General features: G+C 35.4%; 1 protein-coding gene across 4 annotated transcripts in view; it reads left to right on the forward strand.

Annotated features, from left to right (window-relative positions):
• Window positions 1–5544: 5544 nt before the first annotated feature.
• Window positions 5545–18596, forward strand: part of LOC141456643 (soluble guanylate cyclase 88E-like) — a 145751-nt gene continuing 132699 nt past the window's right edge. For 2 of the 4 annotated variants that reach the window (XM_074132765.1, XM_074132767.1), the window contains exons 1-5: window positions 5545–5758; window positions 11617–14324; window positions 15697–15828; window positions 16491–16550; window positions 17188–17392. In XM_074132765.1, coding sequence (XP_073988866.1) covers window positions 15812–15828; window positions 16491–16550; window positions 17188–17392 — 282 coding nt within the window. In that variant the 5' untranslated portion in view covers window positions 5545–5758; window positions 11617–14324; window positions 15697–15811. Of the gene's footprint in view, window positions 5759–11616; window positions 14325–15696; window positions 16412–16490; window positions 16551–17187; window positions 17393–18596 lie in introns of those variants that run through there. The other 2 variants (XM_074132768.1, XM_074132766.1) reach the window with 2 other exon arrangements.

Here is an 18596-nt window from a genome sequence, read left to right on the forward strand (position 1 = left end):
CGATGACTCTGGGCACTAACAGCCGACGCTTTACCATCCTTGACCATAGTGGTAGTCTTGTGTATGGTTATGAAAGATGTGAATCTTATGTTTCGCGGTCGGTGCTCTGTGGTGTGGGGGATTCAAGTTTTGTGCTCGGTGTTGGGATCTGGTTTTTAAATGTCATATAGGTAAGATTTTAGATTACTATGCTATCCACGAAGCAGTTTCAACGACCCCCTCTCCACCAATTGAATTCCGAAGCTTGACGCGTTTACTCGAAGTCCTTCCAATATTTTAATAAATATTTATCATCTTAACCAAAAAGCACATGTAATAATTTATCTAAGACAAATTCTTTTTTTGCCATATCCAAAGGAATAAGGAGAGTAGGGATCTATTACAAATAACGCAAATTAGTGTAGTAAATGTACATTTATTAATACATATATATTTAACAACAAAACTTTATTGTAATAATCGTTTTACAGCATCTTTTATTTTAATATTATTTTACATGTTTTCTCTCTCTCTCTAATGTTACACACAAAATACCACTATTCCCTTATTCCTACTGGGCGTATGTTTAAAGATATCTACTTTAATTTTTATTCTGTATCTTAAATCCACATCCGCCAATTCCCTTTCCAGCCAGTAATTCGAGCAGTAGAACCTATTTATATTTTCGAACTGTAATATATATCGTCGATTCTTCCTGTATACAACTTCCTTAATACCAGAAATTATCAATTCTGTCCCTTCGGCGATTTCTTCTAAACGGCTACAATCGCGAAAGTTAATAGGTTCTTTTATCTCTTGCATGGTAATGTTCTTAATTTGATTCACGTCTTCTTGTGTAAAAGGAATATTCTCCATATTTCTCCATAAATCTGTGTAAAAGTTTACTTTTTCTATCTTGGAGAAGGTGTTGCCATGATACGTTGTAAGACCATTTGTCACAAACGTTACAAACGTTTCTTCGGTAGGTAGACTAATTAAATCCATTCCGTTGTACGGAATAATAACGTATCCCTCTTTAATAAGTTCTTCTTTATTGTTGTATACATTAATAAACATATTTTTATGCAAGCCTTTTAAGTAATAATCCTTTTTATTTCCATCTTTTTCAGCCAATACCCCCACATACGTATATTTACCTTTATTATTAACGGTAAATGCAGACACCTTATACTCCGCATTCGGATGTAAATTCTTCCAATGGGTGTAAAAATAGTCTTCTAATTTTTCCCTTAACTGGTTTATCTTTTCTTCTTTCTCTAGAAGCTGTTTATATTCTTCCTTTATTGCTGCCGTCTTTTCCAAATAATCTGTTTTCCTTCTTTTAACATCTAATTCTTCCAGTTCTTGTTTTCGTTTCCTTGTCGATGTTACGTATGCTGGCGACAGTGGCTTTATTTCTTTAATAGTACATGGGTGCAGTCTGTTAGTATTATTTTTTCTTTTCCTTAAAACACAGGGAATTATATTATTTGTAGAAATGAGCCCTGCTTCCTGGATGTCTGTATCTTTTGGTATAGTAGAGAATAATGTTCTGGACCTGGAAAAGTATGTCTCTCCAGCCTTAATGTAACACTTTTGTATTATTCGAACGTTGTCTTTGTTGTCCGTATTTTCTACTACTTCTATATAATTAATAGGTAAGCAATTAAAACTAAACGCAGATAGAGCATAATTTATAACCTTCTTCCTAGAGACTTTCTCATTCGGTAAGTTTATCTGTATTCCAGTCAACTTTCCTGTATTTGTGTTCCCCCAATAAACGTATTGCAGTATATTATTAAATACAAGACAACAACTGTTCTGTACAGCGTCCGCAATCTTTGTCCACATTTTTGCAAGAGAAACCGAGTATATCGGTGCTTCCTGGAAATATATCTTACTACTCTCCAATAACCGTAAGCAATCTTCTAGAGGTATATAGGATGCATTATGGGAGTTTCCAATACTATAGTTGTATATTGTTGCTTCTAATCTGGTAATTCCATGTTTTTTAGCGGATGCTGACGAAAATGTTTCTTTTAATCTCACATCCGGACAGTTGATAAAATCGATTATGTGGTTACCAATCTGTTTGCTAACTCCTGGACTGGTTAATTGGCATACGAATTTGTTATAAATCTTTACTCTAGCGTTAGATGTTAGCCATGTTAAGCAATCAATCCCAACTGTTTTATCGTTATTTACAATTACATTGCTGTTTTCCATGTATTCTCCTTGGTTACAAAAGTTAAAGTTACATGTTAAATAATTTCTCATTTCTTCTTTGTTAAATATTCCAGCAAAGTCCTGTGTTATATCCATGTCCATTAGGTAGTAATCTTCCTTGCGGAGCTGCTCCAGCAAATCAGGCAATACTTCCAATAGATTGTCTAATTTTACGTCGGCTAACTCCACTTTGTATGGAATACATACTGGATTTTTATATTTGTTGGTAATATATTCTATTCGTTCTCCGATTACTTCTCTTGTTCCTTTTGCAAGTAGATTATCGCTTAGTAAGAGGAAAGGTAGTTTAGCCTTAACTCCATGTTTTGCAGAGACTAATTGTCCAAACTTTCCCCGTATATAGCTGTTAAAAGAGCCGCATATTTCTTTCTTAACTAGTTTAGATATTCCATCGTAGTCTTCCAGGCTGCAAATCTTTACTAGCATAATATTGTCGCAAAATGGTTTCGTGATTGGTGTAAGACCGTTATCGTTTGCTAGTAATAGTTCTCCTTCCGTATAATTAATATTACCAACATCGGAAACCAGATTATTATTTACCATATTTTCTAACAATAACCAATGTCCAAATCTTTCGTTCGTTGGTTTGACTTTCCTTCCATAGAGCTGGGGCACTCTAAACACTTTAGAGTTATCCATGCTAACACTTCCAACGATCATCGACTATTAAACTCATTATTATTTTTTCTGCCTTCTTTTATACCTGTCGCGGAAAAGACGTCGGGTAAACGCGTCAATCTTCGGAATTCAATTGGTGGAGAGGGGGTCGTTGAAACTGCTTCGTGGATAGCATAGTAATCTAAAATCTTACCTATATGACATTTAAAAACCAGATCCCAACACCGAGCACAAAACTTGAATCCCCCACACCACAGAGCACCGACCGCGAAACATAAGATTCACATCTTTCATAACCATACACAAGACTACCACTATGGTCAAGGATGGTAAAGCGTCGGCTGTTAGTGCCCAGAGTCATCGGATCGAATACACCAGGTAAAAATAATTTTTTATTTCTCACTGGCTCATTTGCCCTGTCTGGGGGGAGGGGGTAGAGGGGGACTAGCTGCACAATGTTTAGGGAGAGGGGTAAGGATATTGTAAACCGGAGGCGGCTGGGGGGCCTGGCTCATTTGCCCTGTGCCAGGATCCCCACTTTATATCTACTCTGCGATGAAGGAGTTGGGGGTCGTGGGTGGGGGTGGGGATAGAGGGGGACTACCTGCACAATGTTTAGGGAGAGGGGTAAGGATATTGTAAACCGGAGGCGGCTGGGGGGCCTGGCTCATTTGCCCCTGCGCCAGGATCCCCACTTTATATCTACTCTGCGATGAAGGAGTTGGGGGTCGAGGGTGGGGGTGGGGGTGGAGGGGGACTACCTGCACAATGTTTAGGGAGAGAGGTAAGGATATTGTAAACCAGAGGCGGCTGGGGGGCCTGGCTCATTTGCCCCTGCTCCAGGATCCCCACTTTATATCTACTCTGCGATGAAGGAATTGGGGGTCGTGGGTGGGGGTGGGGGTGGAGGGGGACTACCTGCACAATGTTTAGGGAGAGGGGTAAGGATATTGTAAACCAGAGGCGGCTGGGGGGCCTGGCTCATTTGCCCTGTGCCAGGATCCCCACTTTATATCTACTGAGCACTGCTATGAGGAGTGGAAGAAACGTCTCCAGCGCTGTGTGGCTTCAGAGGGAAGTTATTTTGAAGGTAACAATATAGAACTGTAATTCTTTTTTAATAAAAAAAAATTAAAAAATCAGTCTCATTACTTAATCGACAGACCTCGTACATCGGTATTACTAGATCAAGGCAGGAAACTAAGCGGACTGTTGTAAGCCTCTTGACAAATGTGATTAAACAAATGCTTTGCATAAGTCTGGACATATATTGGAATGTGTAGATTTGTCAGGAAAAAGAAAAATAAAACAGTTCTACAAGTACTGGCCACCTGTTTCGTATGGCTGTGATGGCTGCATAATGATGAATATGTGAGCTTTAACTATGGCGCTCTCCAACTTTGTATGCCTATTGCCTAAACAGGCAAAACTGGAAGGTACTCCAACTAAAGGTACCACAATAAATCCCCTAAATTGCAGCATCACAGGCTTACAGGCTAATCCCTAGGGGAAACCACCCTCACATCCAAACTTCAATTACACTTGTGCCCAAGATTAGGATTTCAATTTAAACATAAATCCAGTTTTTTGTTCTAGAGAATTATGTTTAGATTAAAGGCAACATATGGATTAATATTGTTACACATGCATAGAAAAGTATGGCCATTTCATATTTGCATATTTTTAATAGTATATTATGGATAAAATTTCATTTTAACTTCCTCTTAATCCATTTCTCTCGTAAGATCTTCGATGTTTTGAGATCTCACCAGAACAATCCGTTTTATGGTCTCCTGAAGAGCGAAAAAATCAAGTCGGAAGGAAAAAAAATCAAGGGTTGGAAGTCTATTGGAAAATCGTTAGTCAAAAAACATAGAACAAAGAGAGTACTAGGTACTATACGCACTTTGGCTCTAAATAATTCAAATGATTCACTTCATTCTAAGCAGAGAACATTTTAATTTTACCCTCTTAAAGCTTATTGAGAGGAAATTGTTAATAACGTTCAGTCAGATTTAATAATTAATAAATAATTTTAACCATTAAATAATTATTCTTATTCAGCGTTTCCAAACCTGTACGAGTACCACTGGTTGGTGGTACGCGAAAAATAATCAATAATGGCGTACATAAAAAAAAAAAAATTAAAGCATAAAAATATCAAAGAAACGTTTTTTCCTATAATTCATAAAAATTATTTTAATTAATAATATTATAAAGTCAAGTTGTTAATATTATACAGCAATAAGGTTGGTCTGTCTCAAGATATATGAGAAAATATACATATAATAGCACATTTAACAGGATTAAAATTGTCTTTAATGGAGTATTTTCCAAAACCCGAAAACACAAATGATAATTGGATTTCAAACTCCTTCTATAAAGAAAATTTAAGAAAAGCTACATCATTATCAATAAAAGATAAAGAAAATTTAATGAAATTATCATGTGACAGAACTTAATGACTATGTAAAAATCTGCTTAAAGAGGCTGATAATGAGCAATCTCTATCCAAGCAACATTAAATTTAATTGGTACTTAACAGGTAGTTTGAATGCTTAAAAGAAATTAATTTAGAAGATTTGGGCACAAATATAATAATCCTAAAGAAGAACTTTGTAAATTAATTAATAATTTTGAAGAGAAAAATATAAACGCAATTTTTAATTATTTAAAAAAAGTTTTAAAACTGAGGGAACCATATGATCGTTTTGGATAGTAAAATTATTTTATTTTGCTCTCTTAAATAATCAGTTTAAAAGAGTTTAAGTTGTGTTAATAGATGATTGTAAAGTACTTTTAACCAGTTTAACGGTGTACAAGAACAATGTAAATATAATTTTTTTTTTTTTTTTTTTTTTTTTCTTAGTTTTTTTGTGCAAAACATTCATAGTGACCTCTAACCTTCAGTTCTGTAAGTATTTGACCTTCTGAGTGTAAAACCAAGTGCTAAGACAATTTCTCACCACTCTTTATTTATCTTCCAATTCTCCATTCTCAACTCTAAAGATGAGTCTCAGCAACACATCTAACTCCAAATCATCTCCCGCCAGCTTATCTACTTCCTCTGTAAGTTCAAAAACAACTAAAAAAAGAACAATCTCACCTCACAGCTCTCCCCCCAAAGACAAAAAGAAAAATGCTCCGCCTGCAGCAACTACGAAAACAAGCCTAGCAAGCAAACCCACTCTGTTCCCCGAGCTGAATCCAGAGCCTAGCAGTGCAACTGCAAATTCCATGCCAGACACAATAGTAGCTCCAGGAATACTCACCTACAACCCGTTCACTCCCCTAGCTACTCCAGATGAAATGCCTGCATCTGTGCCTACTCAGTCTCAGAAAATACCGAAACCACCGCCAATATATTTAAAAAACGTAACCAAGTACGCTGATCTTTGTAAAGCACTGACACAGTTAATTGGTCCAAACTGTTTTACATGCAAAGCCCGAGCAACTGATTTAATTATACAGGCGAAAACAGTTGACGGCTACAGACAAATAATCCACTACCTCAGGGAGAAAAAAGCAGAATTTCATACCTACCAACTTGAACAGGAGAAAGCATATCGGGTAGTAATAAGGTATCTGCATCAAAGCACACCTCCCGATTTAATAAAAGAGGAACTAGCGGAACATGGGCATATTGCCCGCAGTATCACTCCAGTTATTCATCCTGTTACAAAGCAAACATTACCACTTTTTTTCGTTGACCTCGAGCCAAATAATAATAACAAGGATATTTTTGACCTAGAATTACTTTGCTACACGAGAATAACAGTTGAGGAACCTCACAAACAGCGGCTTATTGTGCAATGTAAACGTTGCCAAGAATATGGTCACACCAAAAGTTATTGCCAGCATCGACCAAGGTGCGTCAAGTGCGCTGGCGAGCACTTCACTCAAGAATGTGGCAAGCTCACCATAGAACGTCCTAAATGCGCTCTTTGTGATGGAGAACATCCTGCGAACTATAAAGGATGCATAGTCCACCGGGAACTTCAACGCTCAAGAAGAAGACCGCCAGTTTACGACCATCCCTCAGCCCTCAACAGAGTAGCTGCGTCTGTTCAGCAACCTGCTGCTTCGGCCTCATCAGGGAACCTCCCACGGAACAACATTTCAGCCAACGTCAACGATTGTTCATCTTATGCCCGAGTGGTCGCGGGTCCGCCGCCGCCTCAGCAGTCAGCCTCTCCTTCCGACATTACCACTTTGCTAAATTCTTTCCTTTCTGACTTCAAATCGCTCCTTACTCCTCTCGTCACTCTTCTCACCACCGTTGTCAACACCTTACTTCCCCGTCTCGCTCCTTAATGCCTCTAACTCAGTTCTCTCTTACTATATTATTATGGAATGCAAACGGACTAACTAACCACAGACAAGAGCTGGACATCCTCCTACACGACAGACGGATAGACATTGCCCTTATAACAGAGACCCACTTCACTGAGAAAACACGCTTCTACATCAATGGCTACCAAACCTACAGAACTGACCATCCTGATGGTACTGCACATGGCGGTTCTGCTATTCTCATAAAAAATTCATTATCTCACTTTCCCATTCCATACAATGCCTCAAACTACATACAACCTACTGTGATCTCTCTCCAAAGTGAACCCTTCCACTACAACATTGCTTCAGTGTACTGTCCACCTAATCACACAATCCTTCAAAACCAATTTCTATCCTTCTTCCAGTCTCTGGGTCCCAGGTTCATAAGCGGTGGGGACTACAATGCGAAGCATCCTCGCTGGGGTAGTCGGGTGGCAAACCCAAGAGGACGCCTACTCTACAATGCACTCTCTCTAACTAGCTACTCATACATATCACCTTCTCAACCAACTTACTGGCCGACTGCTCCCAATAAACTCCCTGACTTGCTTGACTTTTTCATCTGCTCTAACATCTCATCATTTCATACTCACTCATTCACCTTAAATGAACTCTCCTCTGATCATAGTCCAGTCATCCTCACAATAGACATCCACCACAAACTTAGACCACCAAAACCAACGCTAATAAACGGACCTTTAGACTGGGACTTCTTCAGAGACTTACTTGAGAAGAAAATTGACCTCAAAATACCTCTCAAAACACCCCAAGAATTAGACAATACCGTTGATCACTTCACTGCCGCCATCCAGCAGAGTATCTGGCAAGCGACGACTAACTGCACCGCTAAAAAACCTGCTCGCATACCTTATAACTTACCCCTCTATTTGCGCACACCCATAACTAACAAACGACGAACGAGATCTCTCTGGCAACGTACAAAATACCCATCTCATAAACAACAACTTAATCACCTGACAAACCAACTTAAAAAAGAACTCCGTAAATACTACAACAAACAATACACCGAATATACCAAATCTCTGACTACTGAAGACAACTCCCTTTGGGCTGCCACTAGACGTATTCTAAAATATCAACCTACCTCCTCTTCTCTTCGTACTACTGACGGTTCCTGGGCTAAATGTGACTCGGAAAAAGCTGAGCTATTTGCAACGCACCTTTCAACTGTCTTCATTCCGCATCCTGACGTTCTCAACTCACAACATACTCAAGACGTTATTAGGGACTTAGACATACCTTTACCTCTTTCTATGCCTCCAAAACCGTTCACACCCTCCCAAGTCAAGCAAGTCATTATTAATCTCAATAAAAAAAAGAGCCCTGGTTACGATCTAATTACTGCCAACATCCTACTCCAACTACCCAAAAAAGCAATAGTCTTCCTCACTACCATTTACAACTCTATTCTCAGAACTACTTACTACCCTATACTCTGGAAATTTTCTACAGTTCGAATGATACCCAAGCCCAACAAACCGACTCAACTACCTTCTTCCTATCGACCGATAAGCCTACTGCCTCTCTTGGGCAAAATATTCGAGAGACTTCTGTTACCACGCCTCTACGAAATTACAGAATCTCTCGAAATTATACCGGACCATCAGTTTGGTTTCAGAAGCTGCCACTCGACGATCCAGCAGGCCCATCGTGTTGTAGACACCATCGCTTCTTCACTCGAGCGAAAACAGTACTGCGCTGGAGTATTCCTCGATGTTTCGCAAGCCTTTGACCGAGTCTGGCACGAAGGTCTACTGTGGAAACTAAAACACATCCTTCCTAGCACTTATTACCTCATACTCAGCTCTTACCTCTCTGACAGATTCTTTCAAGTTCTTCAAGGCACTACTCACTCTTCCATCTATCCCGTCCTTGCTGGTGTGCCACAGGGAAGTGTCTTAGCTCCTCTTCTTTACACAATCTACACTGCCGACTTACCTTCTAACCTTAATACCTCTATTTACACCTTCGCTGACGACACTGCCATTCTCTCCACACACTCTGACCCTATCCTCGCAGTACGCTCACTACAGTCCCACCTTCACTCAATAGAACCTTGGTTAGAAAACTGGCGTATAAAAATTAACCCAACTAAATCTAAATACATAGTCTTCACACTCAAACGTCAAACTCCGCCACCTGTCTTCTTACATCACACACCTATCCCACCAGCCGACCATGTGCGGTACCTTGGAATGTACCTAGACAAGAGACTTACCTGGAACCCCCATACGAGACTTAAACGTACCGAACTAAACAAACGATACAAACTTCTAGCCAGGCTACTCGACAAACGCTCAAAACTCTCACTACAGAACAAACGACGACTCTATACAGCCCTTCTCACACCAATATGGACTTACGGACTCGAACTTTACGGTACAGCTAAAAAATCCAACCTCAATAGACTACAAACACTGCAATCCAAAATTCTCCGCCGCATACTAGACGCTCCATTCTATGTAAGCAACCACACTATACATACAGATCTCCAAATTCCACTTATCTCCGAACTTGCCAAAATTCGATACAAAAATTTTCACCAAAAACTCTCACTGCATCCCAACCCTTTAGCTGCAAACCTGTCTACAACTACGCTACCCTCCAATCCTCGAAGACGGCTGAGGCGCCGTTGGCCCCGTGACCAACTGGGTGACTAACGGCGGCCATCAATGGATGACCGTCATTCACGTATGCCACGCTATTGACATACTTTCATCGCATTTACCTATTGTACCTGTAGGTACAGGTGTAAATTTCATTAAAAGGATAATAAAAAAAAAAAAAAACTAAGATCTTACACTTTACAAAGTTTATAAAGTGTACATGAACTTGAACTCCTTTGTAACAGATACATTGTATCTCCATACAAATAAAGATAATAATAATAAAATAGCACACTCGGAATAACAAATTTCATGAACTGCAAACATTTTTACGAAGTGATAGAATTTAGCATGATGTATTTACCAAGTGGTACGCGAGCCAAATAAGGTTAGGAAACGCTGGTCTAATTAATTAGTATTCATGTAATAAAATAAAGAAAATAAGAGAATGTTCAAAAAATGAGGTGGCAACAAAGAGATCAATGATTTATACCCAAAAAAAGCATATCCAAAACAAGCAGAAAACTATTAATTAATTTCATAAAATGATGAAAATGTGAATAATTTTTACGAAATTAAGTGAATGCTGAAAGATCAGAGAATCTCTTCACCTTACATACCCATAACATACTGACTAAGGTCGATATCGACAGTTTGGATTAGCTTACTCGTAATAAGTATTGTTTCCAGACTTCCACAACATTAGAGCACCCTGCATATTTAATCTTCTTATATTATTAAACAACTGCTGGTTTTTTTCAAGAAAAGTTAATGTTAGTTGATTAGCTCGCAGTGTCAAATGTATTAACACTTTCTATTGGCTCCTAAGTTAAAATAAAACCTTGACTTGAGTTTCTAAATGCTTTTTGGAACTTGTAAGAAGGTATACTCTGTTTTTATCTCCAGCTATGGGCTGCCCTAACTTTCCTTTTAGTGATGGGGTCTCTTAAAATTAACTGAAAAGAAAGAAACCCTTTCACTTTTACTTTCCTATTAACTGATGGAACTGATTTTTTGTTTTTATTTTTACTCTGCACTAATTTTTAAATTACAGTATACTTCTATTTCCTTTTTTAGACCAAACTAAAAGCAGGCCAAATCTACATTAACTTTGTTTTTGTCTTTTTTAATTGAAAATTCGTGTTACTGTTTCTATAAATATTTAATTAACAAATGAGTAAAACGGAGTACGTATTTTTGTATACGTGTAACGTACAGACAGATAACTCAAAAAGCTCAACGCTTTTTAAAAAAAGTCTGGGTGACCACTCTCATGACCATTCTCGGGGTCCTAACTTATACACTTTCTCAAATTTTGAATTTTAAGATCCATTTAATAATTTCTAAAAACTTCTACTTCCAGTTTTAAACTCTGGGGAACCCAAAACGGGTATTTGCGGTGAAAATTTCAATTTTCGGGTAATATATTTTCCTGGTATGAAGTAAGAGAAAGTACTAGTTAAAGCAACGTTAATACTTTAAATAATATTAAATATTACAAAAGACTCTTATACCTGTTGTCAAAAGACTCTTTATACCTGTTGTTATTACGACATGTTTGGTCATACGGCATCAAAGTATGGGGATCGACTAAACGTTCCAATTCTTTACGCATCCAGACTTTACAATCAAAAATAACTAGGAAAACTTCTTAACGCTCCATTCTATATTTCTAACCTCACCATTAATAATGACCTCAACATCCTTTTCATTACCAGACCTTACTCGTTTCTTAAAATTTCATTTCATTCCTTTACAGCAGCTCATCCTAATCCTTTAATTGAACACCTATCTTCTTCCACATTACCAGGTAATCCTCCAAGGAGATTGAAGAGAAGATGGCCCCCGCGATCTACTCTCCTCATAACAGTATAGTGAGTGATCTGTTCACGTTAATGGAGTGTCGCCACTGGGTACCTTCTCCAATCTACATTCAAGACATTATATTACATCATATTTGCTTGTTGCAACAACCGTTGCAGTTGCAAATTTATAAAAAAAAATATTAATTGCCAAATATACTTTAATATTATTTGAACAGTAGAGAATTGTTCTTCGTTTTTTGGTGACTGCTTTAATAATCCAATACGAAGAAAGGATATTTCCAATTATACTATTTATGGTCCCTAAACAATCAGGACCCACCAACCTTAAATGTAACTACGGTAAAAGACATTAAACCACAAGCGTTGACGATAACTTAGTTCCTAAGTTGAAAGCTTGGGAAAAATAATTCTGACTAAAATTGGCAATATTCTTTCTTCCAAATTATTTAAATATTTAATACATCAAATCAGCAAAAGACACCAAAAAAATAAATTTTATTATTAGAAACAGTATTAAGAAGAAAGCTGCCATCAACTTTTTGTAATATCTTTTAATAAATCGCTGTCTATATCGGGTGCACCAACTTGTCTTAAACAAAGATGGGACCTCATTTTTACGAAAGGTATCTGTTCTTGACACCAATCTTTTAGGGAATTGTCAGCCGATATTCCTCTAACACTTGTTCAACTTATTCTCCTTTTTGTTTCAAATTCTTCAATCGTGATACTTTATTTTTACTAAAATACTGGCTACAAAGAAGTTATGAACTAGAATTTATAATATCTTGCAAAACTCATTCATAAAAAAATCACTAAATTTTATCAAAGATCTAATAGATAGGTACTATTCACTGAATAGTTTAAAGTTTTGTAGTTGTTTGTTCTCTATTTTTAAAATTGTTTGTTGCTATTAATGTAACTAATTGGATTAATTTTTTAAAGTAGTTTCAGGATTTTGACGAAATCGTTTGAATCGTTTAATCGTTTAAAAATGCTGAACGGAACAAAGTTTACATATATGTGTACATAAATTTTTTGATAAAATATGATATGAAATTTTTCCTAAACTAAGAAAAATGATTAAAAAACAGAGTGAGTTAAAAAAAAATTAATTGAGGAATTCCGAGTGGGTTTGTTTAGTGAGAAAGTTATGCTAGAAAGCATGAAATGAGAAAATAAAAGAAAAATTAAATTATCAATAAAAATGAGGACACTCGTGTAGAAAAAGAAAACGAAAAAGTAATAAACAGGGTTACAAGAAGAAATTATAAAAGAGGAGACGGTGAAGTCAAAGAAAAAAAAAAAAAGCAAATAAATGAGAGTAATATGTCCGTGAAGAAGAAGAATAGGGAACTAAAGAGAGATTCAATTTCAGAGTTGTCGCTGATAATGAGAAGAATGTTGTCAAAGAAATATTAGAAGAAGAAGTTACAAAGAAATATTTTGCTGAAGAAACTAAAAAAAAAGATGCCAAAGAAATAGCTGAAAAAGAAGAAGTTGAAAACAAGAAACTGGTGAATATGAAAAAGACATGAAAGATGACAATAAAGAAGTAAAAAAAGGAATAACGTAAGATTGACAGAAAATCAAGATGAATAAGTGCAAAATGTTGACGCTGTTATTGTAATTAATGGAAAAGACACAGATAAAGTAGTGAATAAATTTTATTGTAATATTTAGAACTCATCTTTAGAAATTGAGGAAATGTAGATGAAAACTGTGGCATAAGAAAAGAAGTAATAACTCATAAAATGTACTTTAGGGAAGAGGAAAGATTTAATGAAAATTATATTGAAAAGCTAAAAACAGAAAGTTAATTCAGAACAATGTCAAGAAGTTGGCTGAAGAATTTATTTGGAGAATATAAAGCGACTGAATTAAGAATTGAAATTTAAAAAGATTCCAATTCTTGTCGCAATTTATGTGGAGCTGAAAAAGAACAAAATTGGATCTTTGAAACTTTTGACTAACCAAAGCGCCTTTCATTGAATCACATTTTCAAAGTAAAACTTTTTTCTACAAATTTATTTATTATAAATTATTTTATTATTTATTGGATCATTCTACAATCCAATACCATCTGCAGCTCCTCTGAAGACATATGAAGCTGTCGTCTGGGAAACTTTCTGGATTTATCGCAAGCTTTTTTGAAAATGTATGGCATCCGAAGCGCTTAAAATATGGTCATTCACGCCAAAAGTTTTAGACTGTGAATACACATAAAAAACACTTTTATTACTCATGTAGACACAGGAGCTGAACTGTAAGGATCCACCGCTAAAATCCAGAGAGAACAACCATTCCAATCCAAAGTACTAATCAAAAAATACTAAATATACCTTTTATTTCCGAATTAATCAGACCGGATTAATCTTTCCTTATATTCCACACTAATCTATCCGCTCATCCTAATCCTGTTATTCAAGTCTTCTCTACCACTTTCCACCATGACAATCCACCTTGCCGCTAAGATAAAATTGATGGCCTCCATGGACTTTCTTCTGTGATCAAACCCGACCTTAATTCTTGGATAGTTCTAGCATTGGATGGTGTCTCTCATCATACTCTGTGAGTTTGGCAGTTAGGTCACTTCGTACATTATGTATACCCAATTTTTAAAGAAATAATAAAATCATATTATTAGACTAGTGATGGAACACGAGTACAGATAATGCCCGCCGGAGCGCTGCAGGTAAATTTATTGGACTTTTTTCATAGCAATTCCTATAATTAAAAAGTAAATAAATAAATAAATAAAAACCTTAAATAAACTTAATAAAACATTGACAAATTTGAGAATTAAGAAAATGAAACTAAGTGAAAAGTAGAAGTTATATCCCTTTTCAAATTAAATATTTACCTTCAGAAATCTGTTTATTTACATCTTCCAGATTTGATTTTTGTGGATTTTGCCTTCCTCCGCTTCTGCAAATGAAACTTTTCCAATTAGTTAAATTGACTGGTAACTGTACTTTGGTAAAATTAAGCGTGGATATTATTATTGATTACCTAATATTTTATAGCATTTCGATTTTATTTATTTTTCTACCTATCTCGAAATGTCTGATATTTATTTTCGTAAACTGTATTTGATTGTCTTAGGACTAAGTAGAGTATTTCAAACAAGCTTACATCAGTATCTAAAAGAAACACATTAGCGGATGTCTAAGCAAAATCTTGGGAGATCAAAGAAACTGGTAAGATTGGTTGGTTCAAATGAGACGGTGAAATGCACTAACCGAGGACTTTCTAGTCGCGAGATAACTCAGACAAAGTCCACTGTAATATTTAACCTAATAGATAAAAGGTCATCATCACCATCAGGACCAACTACGTGTGATAAGGAGCATTTTAATGTCGTGTTTGCCTGAACTTACTTTACTAGTCTTATAATGGTCCCCATTTAAGATGGATTGCAGAAAAATTAAATTTTATTTCATTAAAAACATTTAATAAATATTTACATAATAAATATTTCAAAATAGTACAACTTTTTCTTTATTCATTTCACCTGATGAATTCATTACTTCAAATTCCATATGCAAGCATGTATTGATAGAACGTAGGACCTTCTAATTGGAGTAGCATGAAATTGTCATGTTCCAATACTGCAAATTATTTCCGTCAAAATCAGATTACTCTTCCAAACTTCCCTTTTCCGGACGGTGAATTAAAAGAAATGTTTAATTGCTTTTTTTTTCTTTTTTTTCTGATTGCTTCCTGCATTAATTATCGAATTCGCGTTACAAATGGAGAATAAAATCGATCATTTATTCAAAGACTAGTAGAATTGATTAGTGATTTATTTCTAATAACTTATTGAAAACGGATCCATTTTCTAACTGTAATTCTTTTATTCTAAAAAAGTTTAAGAATTGAGCCATTAACATTTCCAGATAATATAGGCATTTTATTTGTACATTTTTTGTAATATAAAAGTTTACAAATTAAATAACATGAAATCAATCCCTTAACAAATATGATTATTTTTAGCAATATTTTATTTTAATGATACCACAGATGGTCTCTAATAATACACTGTTTTGTTTTTTTCTTTCATATAGGAACCAGTGGTACTGAAAACTGTTCCTGTTATTCTAGAAGAGGATAAATTTAGTTTTAGAAGCAATTTCTCAAGGAATTTTCCTAAGATAGGAAGGAAACTGATAGGACAATGGGATGAAACGCCGTTTATGGTATTTTTGAGTTTAGGATTCATTATTATTTTGGAGAATTTCCATTGAATTGGGAAAAATGTGGTTCTAAGTACTGAATTGTATAGATTGGTACCACGTTTTGACATTTACTTCATGCTCATACTATGTATAATTTTATATCAGTTTCACTTATTACAGAAATGTACTGCACTAAGTAAAAAAAATATATTATATCGCTAACTTTGCCTATATATATTGAATTTTGATAATTAGTGATAAAATGACTTATGTGACAAGTTATTAAAAGACATCACTCGCCGGATGCTCCTACGTCAGAGAAATTTTAATTGTAGCAATTAGACTCAAAATTGTCGCTTTCGCCAGTCCTGAAAACAAACTTATCTATCGCCCTTAAGGGATCTGGCTGCTAATTGTACTAAAACATAATTTATTATACGAAATAGAAACAAAAGGTATGCAGCTAAGTGTTATTATTTTTAAAAACAAATATTTTACTATCCGATGTTTTCAAGAGAAAATCGCTTAAGATGATGAGAAAGAGGTGAAACTTTTGAAGATGGAGATTCTGGGTGAGACCCCTGAGATCGTGGCTCTTCCTCATGTTTAGTATTTTTGTCCATTTTTTTATTTAAACTTATAAAAAATTGACTTTGTATTGATACTATTTTTTTAATTTTCAGGTTACTAAAATTCTACTTTTTTAATAGGATTTTGTCATTCCTTGAGGATACGTGTGAAAGGTCAGTACTTATTGTTAAGATGATCTCATGTATCTGTATCTAATACTTACAAAAAAAATTGTACAATTAATTATAAAATCTAATACATAACTTATTAAATTTAAAAAATTAGATTTACAGAATAGATTTAAGCAGTAAATGCCTTTTATGTGGTAATGTTCTAAAAGAGGATTTGTACCATATATTCATGGTTTGTCCTGCAAATTTTAGCATCCGTGAAAAGTATAAGGACAGAGCATCTTTCAGTTTACCTTTTGTGTTAACTCAGTGCAGTAGAGTTGTAATGAAAACTCTATTCTGTTATCTGTGTGGAGGTTTCACTTTAAGAGAGGAGTTAATAGGTTAAAAAGTTAATTTATGGTTTTTATTTTATTTCTTTTTTAATTATTTTGGTTTTATTTAACTTTTTACTTATTTCTAAGGACTTAAAAAATACCACGAAATACCACAAAGGAGCTATTCCTTTGAGCTTATTTCAATAACACAATTCAAAGTGCTTCTTTCAGTTTCTTTTGTGCCTATATTTCTATTAATTTATGCTGTACCCAACTGTATTTGAGACAGGACTTGAGTCCTATAAATCAAATAAATAAAATATATATTTATACAATTTATTATTTAAATTTTTCTTTATCAGAGATCTCATATTGGCCGGTACACAGCAACCAGCGACTTTGCGTCTTGCTTTGGAACAAGAACAAGAGAAAACTATGAAGTTGGAAGATTCGCTAGCAAGATTAAGTGAAGAAAGAAGGCGAACCGACCAACTTCTCTATCAGATGATAACTGAATTTGTTGCAGATACGCTAAGAAAGGGTTTATCACCAATGAAAACTTGTAAGGTTTGTCGAGAAACAATTTATAATTATTAATTATTCAAATAAATTATATTAAAATATAAAACATAACTTACTAAATGACCGATCGTGTAACACAGAATTCTTTTTTTATATTTTTATTCCAATTTATTTTTTATTACTTTATTTTTTTGTAAATTTGTCTAGTTTTAGGCATTATACAAAATAACATACATTAATCAAAACTAAATAATCTATGTTGCATATATAATTTTGTCAATACGCGTACTTTCATTATAATAAATTAACTTGTTCTGTTCCAATATTGTTGTTAAAATACTAGCAGGAAGTTTGACATGAACATTTCTGGGGGTGTTTTTAGTACGGGATTAGAAAGCATCCCACCATCGTTCTGTTCCTGTGGATCATCATTAGCCGAATGTGGTCGGTACGGCCGATGGGTCTGGGTGTGAACCAACAAACACCGCACATTACATAAACACAGAATTTAGAGGTAAATAACCATATGGAGATTAACGCTTATACTTGGGAGGCCACTCAGTTGGAGAGCCAATCACATATATTTATATTTAGAGTGTGTGTGTGTGTGATTGTGGCTCCAAAGTGGCGGGCAGGAATGGGATCCCATTCTACTCTGGAGCTTGCCTGTGTATTACTTCCTCCCATATTGTGTACACTCTATAACACTGATGTTCCTCCCAGTGCGCTACCCTCTAACTCTTGCTCCGGTCAATAAGCGATTCTTCCATCTACCAGTAGTGTACATATTTTACTCAAAATTCATAAATTGTTATTCAAAATATGTTGATCTTATTTATAAACTAAATAGTTTTTAAGTAATTAAATCCAATGACGTGGTTTTATTTTTAATGCTTTCACCCAGGCATCGCCGCCAAAAGTGGCGCAGGGTGCTTATCAGGAAAACCTTCCATTTTGTCAGGTCGTCAGTTTTCTTACCAATCATTTTGTAAGAACAAGCTGAAGGCTTCAATTTTCAAACTACCGAAGGAATCTTTATTAAGTATTACATTTTAACCAACATCTAACAGTAATTTTGGGCTCAGGAGGTTTCATCAGTGATGAGACAAACTAGATGAGGACCTTCAAGGAAATATGGAAATCTCGTTGGGATACTTCCAGGTAAACGGCAGGACTACTTTCCGTTTTGTACCCAGTACTCTTAGTGGGAGCAGAGTAATTCCTTCTAGTTCTTTTCTTATGCTATAGC

The sequence above is a fragment of the Rhodnius prolixus genome, unplaced genomic scaffold (assembly GCF_049639745.1).
Source record: "Rhodnius prolixus isolate KJV_2025 unplaced genomic scaffold, Rpr scaffold_10, whole genome shotgun sequence".
Taxonomy (NCBI): domain Eukaryota; kingdom Metazoa; phylum Arthropoda; class Insecta; order Hemiptera; family Reduviidae; genus Rhodnius; species Rhodnius prolixus.